The sequence below is a fragment of the Chelonia mydas genome, chromosome 2, assembly GCF_015237465.2.
Source record: "Chelonia mydas isolate rCheMyd1 chromosome 2, rCheMyd1.pri.v2, whole genome shotgun sequence".
NCBI classification, from domain to species: domain Eukaryota; kingdom Metazoa; phylum Chordata; order Testudines; family Cheloniidae; genus Chelonia; species Chelonia mydas.
The window spans coordinates 67,854,697-67,876,237 of record NC_057850.1 but is presented as its reverse complement, the minus strand read 5'-3'; the positions used below and the strand labels follow the sequence as shown (position 1 = coordinate 67,876,237).

Sequence of the window (21,541 nt, the reverse complement as noted above, 5' to 3'; positions counted from 1 at the left end):
GTGCCAAAGCAGGCCACATGGCCTGTTAGAGCAAGTGCTGCTTCAGATGAAGATCCCTCACCACCCTCGTCCATTTGGTGAACAATCTGCAAATCAACCACCGCTCCTTGATGTGGGCTTCACCTAGACACAACAAGCACCAGTTGGGGGGATCATTATTGGCAATCGCTCCCCCACGCGATGGAATGTTTAAACCCTGGTGAGGGCGTCACCAGGGAAATATTTAAACTACAGCTAACACTAAATCTAACTAACATTGCCCCAACTATTTACAAGTAGAAAAGTCACTAAAAATAGAGGGATTATGAGGTGAAAACCACACAGAACTCTGACTCCAGCCATGGGGCAGTAAGAAGGAACTGGGGGGGTCAGGGCAGAACCACCTCAAATAGCCAGAGAAGGGGCTATGGCCACGAGGCGCAAGCACCGCCCCGCTACAGATACTACTAGGCAACATGCTCTGGCTCGTGTGTTCTGGACACACACACACCTAAGTAGAATACATGGCTGCATCTAGTGAAGAAGTAATTCTCTGTTGCACCAATTTACTTCAACCTACAAAAGGACTTTGGTGCAAGTATAAAGCATTAACTGAGCAATTCTAATTATTATAAATGGGAATTGTGCTGTTAATATTTTATGTCAAACTGAGAAAATATCCTATAAAAATCATTTTTTGTGTTTGCACAGCACCTGACTTCAGAACATAAGTATATTGGATATCAAATCAATCCACCTGCAATCAGCAAAAAGGAGTCCAGAAATTATATCAAGTTATCAGAGGATATGGAAATATTTTAACACTTGCTTTTTATACTTAATATTTTTTCAACATTTACATCGTGGTAGTGCCTAGAGGCCAACCAGGTTGGGGATCCATTGTGCGAGGTCCTTTATAGCATAGTATAATAAATGACAGCAAAAGGAAGTTTCAATATAATGGCAAGTTTCTGCGGAACAAGTTATACCACTTTTATTAAAGTCCTGGAATTCAACCACTGTTGCGTGCCCACAGTGTGCTCCTTGTGACGGTGGAGCACATCCACATTAGCAGCTCTTGCAACGGTAAAGAGAGCAGTGCATTGTGGTAGCTATCCCCCTGTTCAACTGGCCGCAGGGTGCTTTGGGAAGGGTTTTCAATGCCTCATGGGGCAGGCACAGCATCACATGATGTAGGTTTCCCAATCCCAATTCCATGGGCATCCTACTACACTGCCATCTGCTTTTCAACTTAAGTGGGGGAGGTGCAGGGGAGGGCAGAGTGTGTGACAGGGTGTGTGTGAGGAGGGGGGAAAGAGTGTGTTTCGTGGGACAGAGAGTGTCAGCATGCTGTCTTGTAACTTCAGACAGCGGCAGGAAGCAATCAGCCCTGAGACATGGGGAGGGGGAAACCCCCGCCACCAGCCCTCGCCACCCACCCCAGCTCTCTGCACAGCAATCTCTCTGAAGGGGAGGGGTGCATGCCTTCAGGGCAGCCAGCTGAGTTCAAAACAATGACACTTGAGGGATTATGGGATACTTCCGGAGGCCAATTGATTGCTTTCTGCCCTGTAATGTGTTTAATACAGCACGGAGCCTCTGGGCTGTAAGGCTTACGACTCTTGTCAAGGTGGTTTTTTTGCAATGCTGCAACTGAGGAGTTTCAGAGCACAAAGTGGCTTGGCAGTGTGTATACCTCGGGAGTTACACCACAGAAAGCTGCTTTACTGTGTAGTAACTTGCCAGTGTAGACAATTTCACAAGGAAGAACCTTTTGAGAGACATTTGGATCTGGTCCTAAGAAAACACTACCAACTGAATAATTTCCACAGCCCACTGACTAAATGAGCCTCCAACTTCCAGTGTATCGACAGCTGTGTAACACTGGTAAGATCAAAGACTCAAGGATGGTTTTAACCCATAGATGAATACATATAAGATACACCCATAACTATAGCTTGCCCAAGGAAAGGAAATAAAAGCACTTCTTGAACACTGACTTAATGGATTAATATAAACTTCACTTCCCATTATTTCCTTTGAATTGTTGATAACTACTCCTCCTCTGCTCTTTTATCTGATACTCTGTCAGGCACCAGAAAAAGCAGCATAAGTGTTAAAATGCTACAAAGCAAGCTATTTACTCAATGGGGTGTTGAAATTACTCAATTTTGATGACACTTAAAATTCCTATTGGCATTTAAGAATAGCCTGGGAACTGGGTGCAGGCTACAAACAAAGCAGCTTTTCTCTGCCTTAAAATCACTTATAATTTTCTGAGAACTGTTTTATAGTAGCAAGGAAGGGGAAACAAACTGCAATTAAATGTTCTATTTATAATCCCTATTCACAAAATGTCTTTCCTCAAAATAGCTCAAGTGCTTTCCACTGAAAAATTATGAATAGAAACAAAAATAACAGTCCACATGAGTCATGTGGCTGAGAAGCAGAGACTTCACTATTCATGGCCCTTTGAATACTAGAATGAGAATGAACCATTATGGGACCAGGAAATGAGTCCCAATGCCTGGATACCCAAAGTCTGTGTTGCAGTTATAACTTAAGTCACAGACTTGTTATCCTTTTGGAGCCTGCGATAGATGGAGCTATGTAAATAGTTTGTTCTCTCTGCTTTGCACTTTTACATTTTTTGGGAGTCTTCTTATATGCAGGCGTAGCTACCATTTTGTGAGGCGTAGTAAATATTGCATATTACGAAGGAGGCAGAATGCTAGCCTATGGAGACATTTATTCTTGTGTCTCCTTCAGTCTAAAATATGTCACGCTCAAGCATATTCTGTTTATGGAAAACACAACTTTAAAAAAAAAAAACAGGGTCAATGGTCACGATTAGGTTCTCTGCCCCCCCCCCCCCCCGACTCCTCTTTAAATCATCTTGAGACACAGGGGATAAGGTGATATTATAGTTCTTTTATAATTATGCTGCTCGCTTCCTTTATAGCTCAGTGATTTGAAGGCATTACACAAAATGAGCTGCAGTGAGTAGTGTGACCACTGTACTTGACTTGATTCCAGCAAAGGTTCTCCACTTTCCACTGTGTGGACTACTTTGTAGGAGACAAAGCATCTCTCCTCCTTCCCAATCTTCACCTGCACTGCTCGGTCTTTAACATTTTTAATTCTACAGACCTGCATGGAGGTGGCCCCAGACTATAGACAAATGCTTGAGGAAGGAAAAGGTTAGAACTAATTCAGGTAGCAAAGTTGGAGGTAAGATATATCATAAGTTTAAAAGGAAGTGAGCAAACGAAATAGGTGAACCTAAGTGATAACCATACCTTTCTTTCATATAATGGAGCTAAAAATAAACAAAGAAAATTATTTCAATTTTTTCTCCAGAAATTCTATGAAGCTCCCTGGTTTGTCAGGTGTAGTAAGAGCCTGGAAATCCAGTTACACTATGGATAGTACCTTACAATTTATTTGGTGCCATTTTCTCCTGACAAATCCAAAAGTGCTTTACAGACAGACAGAGAGAGAATGAGATCAGTTTATTCCCCTCCCCTATAAGACAGAATAGGGAAATACACAAGCTTTGGAAGTTTTAGGTCTAGAAACAAGGATAGGTTCTCTAACTGAAAGCACTGGGGAATTTAAGTGAGCTACTACACTGGAATTTGACCAGGAACAGGACTTGCCACCTGCTTCCACTAAAGGTGCTGAGAGAGCTTTTAATGAGCCTAGGTGGGGAGACTTTGGCATGTATTTAAGCCTCATATTAATCCTGCAAATACTGAGTTTAATGCTTATTACCATGAACAGTCCCAGTTACAATGCTGGCCACACTATGTCAAGACTTTTAAGCATAGTCTTTATTACCATGAGTAGCCCCAGTCAGAGAGCTGCTCCACAATGCTAGAGCTACTCAGTGTTTTCTGGATTGCACCTTACATTTTGAAGCATTATATATATACCCTCTATTGCGCTGAGAAACTACACTGGATAACCAAATTCTCCAGGCAACTGGAGTAGCTTTGTTAAGGTGGCTGGATTTACACCAATGTAAAACTAGTGCACTAGGGGAATCATGAAATAAAAGGGTACAGGTAATTTCTATCCATTTTAGGTAAGGTAAACCAAGTGTGTGTAAAATATTAAATATCAACAATTTAATGTTGTTTCAAGCTCTTCCTTGTATAAACTTGACTGAGTTATCTTTTTGCTACCTTGCAGTCTTACTGTTAGGAATCAAGATGAAGAGAGAGCAAGGAGGACATCCCATGAACTCAGAGCAGAGAGTATTCCAAACTGTGAGGAAAGGTATCCTTTCTTTCTTTGAGCATTTATATATGTAACAGCTAAATCTACAAGACAAATGGTTTGAAATGCACAAATGACTCCCCTGCTGCCATCCATGCACCTTCTGTTTAAATTCAAGTCTCACCCATCTCTAGCTGAATGTTACTAACATTCTCACGCTAACCTTTCATTAATTCATGGCCTGATCCAAAGCCCATTCTTTAAAAAAATTCTATATTGGGATAGCTTACACTGTATGGTGGTACAATAGCAACAACATAGTAAAGACGGAATCTCCCATTCTCCTACAAGTCTAATTTTTTCGTCCCTTATTTCCATAACTTTTATGAAAAACTTAACCAACCCAATTGGTAGTTCCCAGCTTTAAATAAGGAGGAATAAACGAGGGAGAATATAGATCCTATCACTAGTCAGGCAACTAATTAACTTTTACTATCCTTTCCTGGGTGCTCAGATGCTATGATAAGGGCCTATACAAACCAGCACAGGAGAGTAGCTTTGATGGGAACAGCTATAAACGTATTAATGTCTTGGCCTTCACTGTATGCATATTTCTACCATAATGGTGACACTGACTAACCAAAAAGACAACTGTGCATTTGAAACCTAGAAAACGTGTTCAGGGGTTGCATAAAGGTTTTTTGTTGTACATTAACTTCACGCATTTCTTTAAAATAAAGCTAGTGTAAGTCATCAGAACATTTGATCACATTTTATCTTCCACAATCCTCTGATCCTTAAGTTTACTAGAGCTTCACAGCAGGGTGATAATATTGAGTATCAGTTAACAGTTCAACCTACCATGCATTAGACTCATGTAAAGCTCACTTTTTTCTTTCAGTGAGAGCAAATGCCTTGTCTAGTGACTGAATGTTGAGTAACTAGCATCAATATCTCCTTTTCCATTCTCTCATTCAAGTCCCACTCCTACTCTTGAAGAAGTAAATGCCTGGGCTCAGTCATTTGACAAGTTAATGATCACTCCAGCGGGCAGAAATGCTTTCCGGGAGTTCCTCCGAACAGAATTCAGTGAAGAGAACATGCTTTTCTGGATGGCCTGTGAGGAGTTAAAGCAGGAATCCAACAAGAGTGTCATAGAAGAAAAAGCAAGGTTAATCTATGAAGATTATATTTCTATCCTTTCTCCAAAAGAGGTGTGTGTCCCTCCACAGCTCATTCTTTAATTCTGCATTGCACAGTGGGTTATAACATAAATAAAGGCACAGACAGCTAAACCAAGGGATACAGGTCTTATGACATTCATTGCTAATAATTAGGCTTGGCAGAATTTGATTTTTGTTTATAACTGAGATATCTATTTTAAACTTAATTTTTATTTACATTTTCACATTTATGCAATATTATGGGTTTTAAGCATTTTTTCAGTTTTTATCCATTTACATTTTCACAGTTGCAGGAAATTGTGTCAGGGTCAGACAATTATTTAATGACGACAGACCCTGGGATTCAAAAAGCTAAAGCTTTAGAACTATTAAAATACACAATATCAACATACATATCAAAATAGACAAAGTACATTTCCTTAAATGACAGGTTTCAGAGTAGCAGCCGTGTTAGTCTGTATTCGCAAAAAGAAAAGGAGGACTTGTGGCACCTTAGAGACTAACCAATTTATTTGAGCATAAGCTTTCGTGAGCTACAGCTCACTTCATCGGATGCATTCCGATGAAGTGAGCTGTAGCTCACGAAAGCTTATGCTCAAATAATTTCCTTAAATACAACTCTAAATTGTCAAGCAGCATTTTTCTTACTTTGCCTATCTGTAAATTTAGATCATCAGATGGAAATTTTGGTTTGTGTGAACAGTGAAATTGATGCTTACCTACATTTACTGATAAAAATCTAATCCTTCCAAGCCTACCTATAATGGAGACTTAGAAAGTGAAGGCATCAGGGTGCCATGGTTGAAACTATCCTCCATCTTTCCAGTTAACAGACAAAGAAGCAGATGTGGTATTATAAAGCACGGATGTTAGACACCTGTAATTCTTAGACATAACAGGGCAAAGAGCATTGTCCTGCTTAAATAACCAAACAAGCTAGGTTTTTTTTTCTTAGCAGTAAAAAAAGAAATGGGAGACCTTAAAATGTTTAAAACCTTTCGCTGTGATTTGCTATGAAATATAAAGGAATTGCTCAAATATAATCTGTTTTAAGAACTACTGCTGCTATACAGCAAAAATTAACAACGCTATCTACCAGTCTGATATTGGCAAATATTTCATACACTGAACATTACACTACAACAAGGTTGAGTTTGTTTGTTTAGTTGGTTTCTCGTTATAAAGGACTATAAACTCAAATATTAGTCAAAAGCTTATTAGCCACAGTGGTGGAAAAAGCACTACTTGTGTACAGATACAAGCACTACTGAAATCTAGTAGCTGTTAACACAATATCTTTGAGACTGCCACCTCACTGAAATTTAAATTTTCACAATATTGCTCACATATGGAACCATTATACAACTATCTGCAATTCATGTCTAATTTTGCCTGCTCTTTAGTAAAGGGATTTGCTTAAACAACATTTCTACAGGTTGCAGCTTCCTTCTGATTAATTCTGCTGCTATGAATTCAGCCTCAGACAACACTTATTCCCAAGAAAACAAAAGCGAGTCACACAAAATTAAAAATTCACTGCACTATTAAGCAGAAAGAGCAAAAATTCCAGCTGTATCGTCAGAATTTAGCACAAATATGATTTCAGACTGTATTGTTTAAAGTAAGGCTGTCTTTGAGAGAGGATTCCACTACTCAAGGAGATAATTGCATCCGAAGTTGGAAGTGATAATTCTCTCTGCCTGTGTATATCTGAGACCCTTTACACTTTGTTTGAGGGGTGAAGATTGAAATGAAAAACCAAAAAATCCACTTTTTTAAGTGGGTAGAGCTGGAAAAGTGTGCACGCTATTACCAATGTCAATGAATGCTTTTTTAATACACAGGTCAGCCTGGACTCCAGAGTAAGGGAAGTTATCAACCGAAATATGCTGGAACCATCACAACATACTTTTGATGATGCACAGCTCCAGATTTACACCTTAATGCATAGAGACTCCTACCCACGGTTTATGAACTCTGCTATTTATAAGGATTTGCTTCAGTCCTTATCTGAGAAATCCATCAAAGCATAGTATTTTTTATTAATGTATTTATTTAAAAAAAGCAGAAATGGAACTCTGGGCTACATCAACCAACAGGGAATTTAGAGTTAATAGGATATCTACCTGAAAATAACTCAGGCATATTTTAATATGGACTGTCAATGTTTTAACCTGCAGAGGGCTCTGACACCACAAGCTAACTGCAGCCTCTGATCAACTTAAGTGACACTTTGCAAAGGAGAATGTGGAGATAGTTAGATGTTAAAAAAGTCATATTTTACAATAGCAGAATGTAGTTGGACACAAACTTATAGGAGAAGTTAAAGTTACCACTCTGGAAAGAAAGAGCTCTCCAATTTATTTTTTTAAACAGTTAGTTATGACTGCTCTCACCCCCCCACCCCCCATTGTGCAGCCACAGTAGAAACAGTTGTGCTGTTGATACTTGGGCTACACTAGACTGAAGCCTCACATTTTCTAATAGTACAGCCTGGCCACTACGGACGAAGTAGAGATAGCGCTTGTCTTGGAGTGGCTACCTGATACATATAAGCAATGTGCTCATGGCAATGAAATAGAACCACCTCAAGTTTATGGAAGCTAGTAGGCTGGAATAATACTGCCTATAAAATTCTCTTATTGAGAAGTGTTATTTTACTATCAGAGTCTGCTGAAAACATTTTTAAGTTCATACTGTTCATGTTTATAAAAGCTGAAGAATTTAGGAGAGGGAAGCGTCTGGGCATTTATAATTGTAAATAAAGCACAAGAATTCTCATGTGTTGTTCTCTTCACTGCAAAGGCAGATGCAAATAATGGTAATTAATATTTCAGTATTTAGTCCCTAGAGCTCTGCAGTAGCAGCCATTTGATGTGTTCACAGACATTGAAAATCCTAAATTACAGGCCAGATTGTTTGGGGGTTGCTTACTTCAGAGGTGATATTCATATACTTCATACAAAAGCAAGTTAAAACAAGCTTCCAGGGATATGGCATTAATTCAGGCTCAGAAAGTCTCAAAGCAAAGCAGTATTCTTCCACAAGCTTCCTACATGCATTTCTGGTATTCCTAATATATTGCACTTGTATGTGCAGACTAGTGCTTTTTGCCAAGCCTCATACCTATTACCATATGGCATTTCAGTACGCCCCCAAATTAGTTATCATAGCTAAAGCTAGGAAGAAGTTAAAACAAATTGCCTTTAAGTACCGATTTATAGATCTGTTTTTACGGAGTTGCTTAATCTATAGTAATTAAGCCAAAATACACTGTAGTTTAATGTAATTCCACTACATACATTTTAGTTTACTGTAGAATTCCCTTCAGTGATAGTTTCCTATGTATTGATTTGAATGAATGCAGACAGATGTGAAGCAGAAGGGTGGTGAGTGAAAAAATCACCTCTTTAAAAGGGATTCATACAGGTAGTTTTGCATTGCTTTTTCTATGAAAGCTATTGTATTCTTTCTCCAGCCTATCAGCAGTTCTACCATCTGGGCACTATGATACAAACACTAAACGCCTTCTCACTGGGGGAAAATTCAGGCATGTGCTAATTTCCTTGCTTGTTCAATGCACCATGCAGGAGATATGTTTTGCTCTTTCAGTGTTAATCCCATTAAAAATAATAATGAGTTTTGTCGCTACTCAGTAGCGAGGGAGAAGACCTGATATAAGGTAAGTTGTAAGCAACAGCTGTGGCTAAATAGTTTCCATCATCTATTTCTATAAAAAACACAACATTTAGCATGTCAGTTTGAAAAAAAATGATTTAAGCAACATTTAACAAGTAACATTGCAAAACAGTGCTGCCAGCTGACTCAGTTAAAAAGAAAAGAGCTCTTCTAGGTCACTTGTTAAAATCTGGTCCAAGTCAGTAGTGACTGCCAGTTGTTACTAAAATACATTTGGCAGCTGGTTATGTCAAATTAAAGATCTCAGTCCAGTTCATTGACATATCCAGAGCACAAGACAACAGTCACATTAATAGTTTCAGTTTACACCGCATATTAACTGGCATGCTGGCTAGTAGTCTCAGCGCTTGCCGAAGATCAAAATAAGGATGTTGGTGAGGTAGCACTAGGAAAACTTGGACTATCAGTGACTATGCTGTACTAATGTATTAATTTGGTTTTGTCAGGCCTTTGAGAAGCACCAAGCTGACAAAAGAAGTTACACTAGATCACTTTCAGCTTGCTAGAGAGATCAGATATATTCATCAGAAAAGTTCAAAACTGTGTATTTCACTTGGACAATTAAGCTAGACTGGTCAGTTTCCTGGGAAATTAAAAGTTAATGGAAACTTTCCATTCATTTCAGGTGTGGTTAAAACACACCCTCCTGTCACATTTCTTCATTTTAACTGAATTTTATATATGATTAGATAAGATTAATTAAATCACACATAAAAGACAGCTTATTCCCTGTATTTTGTTTCACTATTCATAACTATGCATAAACTCATCTCTAGTGACATATACTAATCTTTTCCAAGGGCCAAGTTTTGGTCCCATTGAATTAGGACGTACTAATTAGATTGTTATAGGAGGCAATAATTGTTTCAGAAATACGAGCACAAAGTATATCTATATCTACACAAGTTATATAGAACAAATGAAGTCAAAACCATTATCACAGGATCAATATATCCTGGCTTGAAAGTAAACATTGCTGGTTTGCGTTGGCATTTATCTAGCAGCAGGACATCATTAAGCTGCACTAACCTTCTATTCCACAGGTACTAGCTTTTAAATGTCTGCACTTTATATACCAATAACTCCCACAAAACATTCATACTGTTAGAGTGTTCTTTTCATGAACCTGCTAAGCAATATTAAAATTGCATGGACCCCTTCAGCCAACACATCAATTGATGCTATCCACATTGTGGTTTAGACTGAACTTTAAATTCCAAATTCATTAGTACAATCTAATGAAGTACAATATAGCAAATGTCTGTAGGTTACACATTTTAAATCACATAAAAAATTGTTCCAGTAGCATGGTATATCTAAGTGTCCTTTCTAATAAGAGAGGGCACTTTGATACACAAAGAATGACCATTAATATGAAATTTAAAAACTAATAATTCACCCTGAGAAATTGTGTTTAACTTCTTCACCTAAAGACACAGCCAAGTTTTAAACTATTAGTGAGCATCAGTATCAAACTTGTTAAAGAGAACATTTTTTATACTAACACACACTACAATAACTTTATGGGGACTGGATAATTCAATTTAATTCAGTAACCTATCTCGGTCCTTAACTTGTCCCATTGTGGTCAATGGGAGTTTTGCCCAAGTAGCTGCAGGATCTAGTCCCAGAAACTGTTACTACCTACTGGCTGTGGCTTTAGATGAAGAATATCTCATTCCAGTTCTTACAAGAGTCTGAACTGTGATACTGGCTTTAGTGATTTGCGGATTTCCTGTGGGAAGTTTCACAAAACTGAGCATGCATGGAAAGTGAATTATTATTGTATCTTCTTATCAAGGGACGCTATCCTTTCATGTAAGGGTAGAGATAGGTTGAGTGTAGACAGAACGTGAGGAACTTCGTACACACGATGCTGTGCCTGTTCTGTAACTAACTGAGATTTCCACTGCTGTCAAAGTCCAGCTGGCACCCAAGTCACAAGGACTACATTTGCTTAATACAAATTGTTAGACTTGTCCTTTCAGAAGTGCCCAAAAACAAAGGACAGACACATGGACACTAAACATCTATAATTGAAGTCATTTTGTTGTTGTCTAAGGCAACTTAAAAGATTTCAAGATATTTTCAAAGATACATAAATAAAACAGTCCTGCTAAGTTTTCATTGTAGATTATTCTGTTCACTTTTCAAGTCAGTTTAATTTTAAAAATATCTTTCTGAATTAGAGCAGAAATATCAAGCAAGCAGAATCCAAATTCTTTCCATAAAATTATGCAATAACCTTTGAAACATTTGAATAATTTCCTCCGTGTTTTTAAAAGCAGATGTGTCTATAACAAGCTAAATTCTTAGCCACGTTTATTTTCCCTTCCACAAGAATAGACTATTTTTCTTTTTCAACAGGAAAGAGCTTGATTTGTAATGTAAGATTAAAGTATTTAACGAACTCTTTTTTGGGTCTCACAGCTTAAGTGTTTTCAGAATTTAACGCTGCCTCATTTGAAACCATGTCTCCACCATTATAGAGCAAATCAGCAAAAGAAAAATTCTGTCTGCCCAGTCCAGTTAAGGAGTTTATTCTCCAGAAACTAAATGGATTTACATACTGCAACTATCCACAAATTCAACACGCACTGATTGGACAGACCTTCCCCACCCCAGAGCTTAAATAAATATAAATATAGAGGTTGTCAAAAACATAAGAATCTTATGTCCTCTAACCATGCTGGCTCTTTGCTAAATAGCATTTGCAAAGTGTTTTAAAAGGTGCACTGTCAAAAACCAGATTGTAATAAAACAAATCTTTCTATCATCCTGAATGGTGAAAGACCATAACTTTAATGATTTATTCTGGTCTCTGGTTTGATCACTGGCATCAATGATTCTAAATATCAAAATAAAGTTCATTAGCAGTTCACAGGGAACTAATGCCATTTATATGAATTGATGTAAAGTAATATTACTTCCCCAACCAGTTTATCTTTTTATCAACTAGTTTACTGACTGCCATTTAAACAGCCTGCCACAAAATGTCTTTGCTCATTTACAAAGTCTAAAATAAACTCTGGTATCAAACACATAAGCAAAACAAACCAATTAGATCAAATTTAAACAAACTATTTAAGTCATTTCTCCAGAAATAAAATCTAGTGGTAGTATATACAGGCTTTAGGGCAGTACAATAAATTGGACTGATCAATGCTGGTTACATAAGCAAATTTATCCAAGCATTGTAACAGAAGAGATCAATAGATCCATTAACAAAGTTCCAAACTTCATGATCTGAATTTAAGCATTAATTCATAAATGGTATGTACAAACCAGACAGAGCCAACAAGTTGCAATTTAGATACCACAGCAGATTTGGTATAATTAAAATGAAGTTAGTTGTCCTTCCTTCCCACAAAATTAGTGGGAATATGCCGGTGAGAAACAAATACAAATTTCATTCACACATTTTTAACATAATTGAGAGGTAAAATATGTCTGGTGGGTATGTTTCAGACTGTAAAAAAATATACAGTACGTTGTTCACACAGTTAAGAAAACAATTCAGTTACCAAAAGTTTATTGATAAAAGTTTAATGTCAACTTACTTATAAAAATGAAAAAATATTTTAAACATACACCGTACAATTGAGCATCCGGGCCCTACTGACTATTAACTATAGGAAAGCATTTAAGGAAGTTGTGTCAAAAACCAAAGGTTAAACTCCAGGGATGTATTCTGCTAAAAAAAAAAAAAAAAAAAAAAGTTTCTTGTTTGCAGGAACCTGCATGCCTGGCCTAGTTCTTAAAGCTAATTACAAAATCCTCTTTCTGGTCCTGGTGTCTTGACAGTTGTTTCTTCTAACAGAACTGTCAAAAGAAAAGAAATATTTTATGAGGTATCTGCATAGAGCTTATTTCTAGTTCTTTGCAAGAAAGAAGAGAAGAAGGCATTGCTCTAGAATGTGGTAATTTGCTTAGTCACAGCATTTGCTTACATTCAAGAATCTCTACAGGGATTGAAAATCTTTTTCTGTTCACTTGCCCACAGTGAGTGCAGAAAAAAGTGTATTTGGTCCTGAAGCCATTTGAATTGGTATGAAATAATTTCTAGATGTGGCAAGTTATTAAATACCTTTAAGTGTAGGTTTGACCTAACATTAAATAAAAGGGAAAAAATACATGTTAACTTTATAAAACTTCAGAAAGGGGCACAAAACAAAGGAAGCTTTTCCCTGGCATTTTTCCCCAATTTTCTTCTGCTGACATTTTTAGCAGGGAAACAATATACACTTCTGGGGTGCTACAACAGCCTAATAGGGTGAAGAAAATATAAGAATTAAGGGAAAAGCAGAAGTCTAATATTCACAATTCACTGTACAATGGCCCAATTAAGTAAAGAAAGATCTTTTTTCCTCCTAATTATAGTATTGTCTTCACTACACTGGGCCATTGTAGCTCACCAGAAACTTTTGAAATAATCTTCCAAAATACAATAATTTGTGTAAGTCAATTCCAGGGCTCTCTCACAACCCTTCCCCCATTACCCACCAGTGATCTGGCAGTAGCAGGCCCTCTTGCCCTCTCCATTGAAAGGGAGAAGAAGCTGAAAGGTGATCAAGTCTCTTTACAGGAATGCAAATAAAGGGAGCTCCTGGCTATGTCTCTCCTATTCCTCTTTCAGCAGCTTTTACGGCCCTCGTGACTGTAGTATCTGGCTGCCTCACAATCTTTAATGAATTTATCTTCACAACACCCTTTGTGAGGTAGGGAAGTGCTGTTATCCCCATTTTGCAGAAGGGGAACTGAAGCACAGAGAGACTAAGTGACTTGCCAAAGATCACACAGGAAGTCTGTGGCAGAGGAAAGTATTGAACCTTGGTCTTCAGAGACCCAAGATAATGCCCTAAGCTCTGGACCATTTTTTTTTCTTGCATTACCTAGTGCAAGCCCTCATGTGGCCAGCCAAGGAAGAGGGGAAACTGTATGTGTATGGGGCTCCCACAAGCCATTTAGAGGATACTAAGCAGAGGAAGAGGAGCTGTGCTCCCTGACACTCTCCACTCCTACAGATCAACTTCAGTTTTGCAATTTTGTAGTCAGTGTGGATCTCTAAGTGAGCATGTGTCTCATGTACATAAGACTAGAGTTTTTTTTGAATAGCAGTGTCTATCAGGGCCATGTATGCACCCTTGGCTTCCCTGGGCTCTTATGAGGGCTGTCAAGGTTCCTTCCCCACTCTGAACTCTAGGGTACAGATGTGGGGACCTGCATGAAAGACCCTCTAAGCTTATTCTTAGCAAATTAGGTTAAAAACTTCCCCAAGGTACAAACTTTGCCTTGTCCTTGAACCGTATGCTGCCACGACCAAGCGTCTTACACAAAGACCAGGGAAATAGCCCACTTAGAGACATCTTCCCCCAAAATATCCCCCCAAGCCCTACACCCCCTTTTCTGGGGAAGGCTTAATAAGAATCCTCACCAATTTGTACAGGTGAACACAGACCCAAACCCTTGGATCTTAAGAACAATGAAAAATCAATCAGGTTCTTAAAAGAAGAATTTGAATTAAAGAAAAGGTAAAAGAATCACCTCTGTAAAATCAGGATGGTAAATACCTTACAGGGTAATTAGATTCAAAACATAGAGAATCCAACCAGGCAAAATCTTAAGTTACAAAAAGACACAAAAACAGGAATATACATTCCCTCCAGCACAGCTTATTTTACCAGCCATTAAACGAAAGGAAATCTAACGCATTTCTAGCTAGCGTTACTGACAGTTGTAAAGCTGCATTCCTGATCTGTTTCCGGCAAAAGCATCACACAGACAGACCAACCATTTGTTCCCCCCCTCCAGATTTGAAAGTATCTTGTCTCCTCATTGGTCATTTTGGTCAGGTGCCAGCGAGGTTATCCTAGCTTCTTAACCCTTTACAGGTGAAAGCGTTTTGCCCGTGGCCAGGAGGGATTTTATAGCACTGTATACAGAAAGGTGGTTACCCTTACTTTTATATTTATGACAAGGGCATAGAGAACAGGGAGGCTGTGACCCTTCTTCATTCCCCTCACAATTCAAAGTTTGTGTAGCTGAGGACTCTGAAAAATTGGTGATAAAGGGTGGGATGTGGGATCCACATTGGCTACAACAGAGGTGGCCAACCTGTGGCTCCAGAGCCACATGTAGCTCTTCAGAAGTTAATATGCAGCTCCTGGTATAGGCACCAACTCTGGGGCTGGAGCTACAGGTGCCAACTTTCCAATGTGCAAGCGGGTGCTCACTGCTCAACCCCTGGCTCTGCCACAGGCCCTGCCCCCCACTCCACTCCACCCCTCCCTGCCCCCTCCCCTGAGTCTCCCATGGCCTTGCTCCTCTCCCTCCCTCCCCAGAGCCTCCTGCATGCCACGAAACAGCTGATCGGGAGGCGCAGGGATGGAGGAGGTGCCAATCGGCAGGGCTGTTGGTGGGTGGGAGGTGCTGGGGGGTGGGGAGAGAGCTAATGAGGGGCTGCTGACGCATTACTGTGGCTCTTTGGCAATGTACATTGGTAAATTCTGGCTCCTTCTCAGGCTCAGTTTGGCCACCTCTGGGCTACAACTTCTTAAAGAACTACACAGTTAATATAGGGTCAGTAAACCTGCTTTCTTCTTTGAGTATATTTCTTCTTGAGTTGATCCCACTATAGGTGACTGGGAGCAGTATCTTCTCCAGATTTTGCAAGTGAAGAATCTCGGCTGTATCAGTGAAACAGGGATTGGAGTACTGCTGTTCTGAACTTGGATCTGCCCTGGCAGCCATGTCAAGCGCATAGTGTTTCAAAAACGGTCAGCGGGCTTGCTCCACAAGGCTGTCTTACAGATCTCAGAGATCAGTATATTTCTGAAGCAGGCCAGAGACATTGGTTGGATCTTAATGGAGTATGCATTTATGTTCAGAGGGCAAGGCTTGCCAACTAACTGATTACAGACAAATAAATTGGGTAATCCACCTTGAGATTCTCATAGAAGAGATGGCTTGGCCTTTTGACATGCTGGATATGACCACAAAGATTCTGACAGGCTTGGTCCTGTTGATTTAATAAAGCAGAACCCTAGACACATCCAGAGTATAAAGGGTGTATAAGGCAGTCTAGTCATGACAGCCTGCATTTGGCGGACTCTAGACACTGATGTGATGGCTACAAGAAAGACCAACTTCATGACTAGATGGTATAACAATTCAAATGAGAAATGGTCTAAGAGCGATAAGTAGGGCCCTACCAAATTCATGGTCAATTTTCATCAATTTCACGGTCATAGGATTTTAAAAATCATAAATTTCATGATTTCAGCTATTTAAATCTGAAATTTCTCGGTGTTGTAATTGTAGGGGTCCTGACCCAAAAAGGGGGCGTGGGGGGGGGTTTGCAAGGTTATAGTGGTACAGCTACCCTTACGTCTGCACTGCTGCTGGCAGCGGTGCTGCCTTCAGAGCTGGGCAGCTGGAGAGTAGCGGCTGCTGGCCGGGAGCCCAGCTCTGAAGGCAGAGCTGCTGCCAGGGGCAGCGCAGAAGTCAAGATGGCATAGTATGGTATTGCCACCCTTACTTCTGTGCTGTTGCCTGCAGAGCTGAGCCCTCAGGCAGCAACCGCCACTATCCGGCTGCCCAGTTCTGAAGGCATCAGCGCAGAAGTAAGGGTGGAATGGTACAGTATTGCCACCCTTACGTCTGCGCTGGTGCTGGTGGGGCAGTGCCCTCAGAACTGGGCACCCAGCCAACAGCCGCTGCTCTCCAGTCACTCAGCTCTGAAGGCAGTGCAGAAGTATGGGTGGCAACATTGTGACCCCCCCTAAAATAACCTTGTGACCACCCTGAAACTTCCTTTTGGGTTAGGACCCCTAATTTGAAAAACGCTGGTCTCCCCTACGAAATCTGTATAGTATAGGGTAAAAGCACACAAAACACCAGATTTCATGGGGGGAGACCAGACTTCATGGTCCATGATGTGTTTTTCATGGCTGTGTATTTGGTAGGGCCCTAGCTATAAGAGAACCTCTTTAAGCTTCCACATAGGAGCAGGGTCTCTAACTGAAGGGCAAGTATGGAGAAGGTTCTTGAGAGATCTCAATCCCAAAGGATGTGAAAAGACCAAGTGTGCCTGTATCTGAGTGCAGCACACAAATATTGCTACAAGATGGACTTTGAAGGCACTACTGGCTAGTCCTGCTTCCTTCAGGAGGAGCACTTAGGCCAGAATCCTTGGTCTTAAGGCCTCAACTGCCTTAAGCTGCCCATAAGAAAAACCTTTTCCACATCAAGGAGTAAGTCTTCCTGTTGGAGAGTTTCTGACTCTGTAAAAGGAACTCTCGGGCCTGCAGGAAGCAGTCTGTCAGTCCTTTTTCAAACAGCCTACATCCAGACCATCAGATGCAGTGACTGTGGGTCTAAGTTTGACCCTGGTTCTGTGATAGCATGTCCAAACCCATGGGAAGATGTGTATGTTGCGTGGGGGAAGGGAAAAGGAGCGGGGGAGTGGCTGACTGGACATCTGCAGATCAGATGCCCAAAATTGCCTTGTCCAGTAGGGACATGAACGTAGCTTTATCTTGCACATGAATGTAGCTTTATCTTGTCTAATCTGGACATGATCCTGGGGACTGGTGCAAAGACATGCAAACGTCCTTGAGATCCACCAAGCAGAAAGGTGTCCAGATGGGACCCGGAGTCTGTACCTCTACTGGAGCAGACATCCTCACACTTAACACTGTCTGCTATGGCAAACAGATGAGAATACCACATGGGTGAAATATTGGCTCTAGGATGGATTTCCAATGACCACTTCTGATTGGTTACCATCTTCCTGCTTAAAAAAGTCTACCAGGTTGTTCCTGATCGCAAGGAGGCATTTAGCTATTGGAGTCACTTGGTGGTGATGGCACCATTCCCAGGTCTCAACCACCTCTAGGCAGAGTGGGGATGATCAAGCATCTCAATCTCCAAAGTGTCCATGACCTGCACCCAGCTCTTGAAAGGTCTTGAAGTTGTCTAGTGCCTGTATCAGCACCAAAGCTACTGTCTTTCCCGGGACAAAGATAAGGCACCTTTAGATAGCGAAAGGGGTCATTTGGCCTCCTGCTGTCATGTCTCTCGGCATTCCAGCGACCAAGGTCTTGCTAGTGAAGCTGCAAGAGAAAGGCTCCTCCTCCTCCTTCTGCAAAGACAGTAACTGACTCCTACAGGCCTAGAAGGTGGGCCCCAAAAGCCCCAGTAAGGCCACAGTAATATTCTGTATGTGCACAGAGGGCTGGCTAGTTGTTGGCTGTACTAATGCCAATCCCAGCGTGCCTGTTATTGGGGTCTGTAGAGATCCTCTTGTTTGTAAATGGTGATACTGCTCATAGACCTCAGCAACAAATCGTTTCTGCCAGATGTCAGAGAAAAGGCAAGGCCTGGGGATGGTGAGGAGTACACTTCCACAAACAGCACTGGTTCATAAAGCGGTTTCTGCTCTGAGGACTATTTCAGTGCAAATGTCTTTCTCAATGCTGCGCGTGGCTCAGGTGTGCTCTAAGTCTGTATCATTGGTGCTAGAAAGAATATCGGGGGGTGGGGGAGGGGAGGAGTATATGTCTGGTACCAGAGCCATACTGCACCACAGTCAGCTCCTTTCTGCGCATCTTTGATGCTAGGTGTGACTTGCCTTCTGACATCTTCCTGTGTTCCTCTTTATGAGAGAGCAGAGCTCCTTCCCCACCATTCAGGGTGGCATCTTTCAGCACTGTTTCAACCTCTGAGGTGTCAAGTTTGATGTTGGGCCTGCTGACAGGCTTCAGTGCCAGACATGGTACTAGTGCTGATGTTGATGCCAGGCCTGGCTTTGGCACCACTTTCTCTGCTGAGGTCTTCAGCATCACCTGCCTGTCAGTTAGATGTAGGCTTGACCATTAAAGGGATCTTCAAATTCAGCTCTTCTGTGCGTGATGGCACTTTCACACATTGCTCCGGAATATGAAGCTTCAGCCTTGCATTCCTTGATTTGTGGGTTCTTTCAGAGGAGGAGAGGCAGACTGGGCACCTGCTTAGACTGCAAGATTCTCCCAAGTAGAACACACATCTGCTGGGCCAAACTTTCAGAGGAATTAGACCGTCACAGGATGGACCAGGCTTGAAGACTGTGGGGTTTGAGTCCACTTTGCCAAGTTACTGTTCAGTGGGAGTCAGGGAGTGTGCATTCACACGTGCAGGTGTGGGGAAAAGGGCTGCAAGCAGCTTTCTATTTGACGAGCACTGAAAACAGACTAGCATAAGAAAATAAAGAATGAAGACGGTTCTGAAGAATCTCAGAAGACCTAATGGAGTGTTTTGAGAAGTTTAGCAGGTTGAACACTGGCTAGGTTCCATCTTGTTGCCAGAGGTGGCAATAGGTAATTGAAGGAGGGTCGCAGACACCTCACCTTTTATGCCCTCATACAGGAACATGAGGAGCCACAGAGTGTATGTGCAACCCTGTGGGACATGGATATTCAGAAAAATCCAGTCTAACATGCAGAGATTCATGCACACCTAGAGCGGGATCCACACTGACACATACTTGAAAAATGAATGCTACACACTGTTGGACAGCTTGGGACTTTTGCTTTCCAGTTATTTATTTCTAATTCTATTTGTTCATAATGTGTTTGACCTGAACAGTCACCGACTCCTAAGACCAGCAGTGCTTTTTTGGCACTGATCCAGGACATGATAGTATATTGCAGAGCTTGGTCCACTGTAATTTTTTATATTAAATATTAAAAAATTAAAATAAATGAATAACGGTATTCATTGCACAGTACAGCAACACTTTGCACTCCATCTGAACTTCTGGCTTAGAAGTGTTATTACTGAATCCTATTTGAGAATCTATCCTGAGTTACACAAGTGACTGTCTAAGTCAAATAGTTTCATCTTGCTTTCTTCCACATCTTTCTGGATTAAAATTCTAGCTGTTCTAAGTGTTTACAAATCCTGTTCACTTTGTTTTACACTACAGTAAGCCTTAACAGAACCTGAAAGACAAAACAAGACTACAGGGAAATATGAAAACTGAGTTAATGGACATAGGTAACCGAATGGCTCGAAAATTGCAAACTATAAAAGTTTCTCTTCCAAATATATTTCTCGGTTAAAGGTATTTGGCAGTATTTACAATTTATCAAACTGGTTTGAGAAGAAAAATAAAAGATTAACAACTCAAATAGGTTTTCTGTAATCCAGAAAGTAAATTGGAAATTTGACCATCTGCTACACAATATACAGAAGAGAACAAAAGCTTTACCTTCCATCTGTTTCCACATTCATTACAGACAACAAATGTTGTCATAGGTTCATCAGCACTGCGGGTTTGAACCTACAGCAAAGGGAATGGGGAGGAAAGGGAAAGGGAAAGGAAAGGTGTTATCACCATGATCCTGGTCAATTATGTCACTTCTGTTCAATGTAAAGTTACTCAATGCTAAAATAAAATCCGTATATCCTAAATAAAATTACCACAAGAGCTATCCAAATATGTGATTTTAAAAGTTACTATATTTGAAATCCATTGTATAAGAGTGCTTCAACATTCCATTTTAAGTGTCTTTATACAAATTAAAAATGCAGATTCTCAGCCCCACAACCTACTCCAGCCCACAAAATGGTCACACCCTCACAGGTGAAATGAAACTAGATAAATTAAAATCTAAGCACCAAGTCAATTGTGAACACGTGAGAGTACAAACTAGGCAAACAGCTAACAAATTGGAATTACCAGATTTTTTACAAAATAATCATGACTATTTCATTTTGTGTATACAGAAAAAAGGTAGTAAAACTTTTTTGTGCCAAACACATCCATAGGGAACCCCTTTTGTTTGGCTGATTTAAGTACTAAAAGTATCCATTTCAATAATGAAGATCAATGTAGAACTGTGCAAATATTTTTGAGTTTTGTTTTTTGTGGAAGTAACAAATGCACATTCTGCATAGATTTACATAAATATACTTATGATGAAGTGGCCTAAAAGCATAAAGACTCAGACAGATTTTTACTGCATTTGTTTACATCAAAACATTTTCGATACTAGAAGCATAAACTTAGCTTACTAAGTTCAAAGCTATGCACTGCAGCATTACTGAAATCAATATGAACTTGATTTTGCAAGTTTTTTGCACACAACTCCTAATTAAATTAGTGGGAGTTGCATTAACAGGAGGCTTGTAAATAGACCCTAGTTTAATAAAGTCATAATTAATGTTAATATTCACATTAATATTCAGAGGTTTTCTACATATTACATTTGCCATTGCCACCCAAATACACAGATAGGTCAAAGACACTGAAACACTAGTTATATCAGTTAATCTCCCGCACATCACAATTTTATAAATAGCTAAAAAAAAAAGTCTAGCAAAGAATTGCTGAAATGGGGAAAAAAAATACTTGTCAATGTTAAGGAATTTCAAACACATCCTTGGAAAGAGTTTAATTAGTGTTGGGCTTAACTGCT

General features: G+C 40.1%; 2 protein-coding genes across 6 annotated transcripts in view; one reads left to right on the top strand and one right to left on the bottom strand.

Annotated features, from left to right (window-relative positions):
• RGS20 (regulator of G protein signaling 20) overlaps positions 1–7,417 on the top strand; it is a 48,890-nt gene extending 41,473 nt beyond the window's left edge. For both annotated transcript variants that reach the window (XM_007064114.4, XM_043539625.1), the window contains exons 3-5: positions 4,174–4,260; positions 5,180–5,414; positions 7,229–7,417. In XM_007064114.4, the coding sequence (XP_007064176.3) occupies positions 4,174–4,260; positions 5,180–5,414; positions 7,229–7,417 (511 nt within the window). The remainder of the gene's footprint in view (positions 1–4,173; positions 4,261–5,179; positions 5,415–7,228) is intronic.
• TCEA1 (transcription elongation factor A1) overlaps positions 6,336–21,541 on the bottom strand; it is a 64,913-nt gene continuing 49,707 nt past the window's right edge. For all 4 annotated transcript variants that reach the window (XM_027826510.3, XM_037892617.2, XM_027826509.3 and 1 more), the window contains exons 9-10: positions 20,332–20,403; positions 6,336–12,905 (exon numbers count right to left, since the gene is read on the bottom strand). In XM_027826510.3, the coding sequence (XP_027682311.2) occupies positions 12,897–12,905; positions 20,332–20,403 (81 nt within the window). In that variant the 3' untranslated portion in view covers positions 6,336–12,896. The remainder of the gene's footprint in view (positions 12,906–20,331; positions 20,404–21,541) is intronic.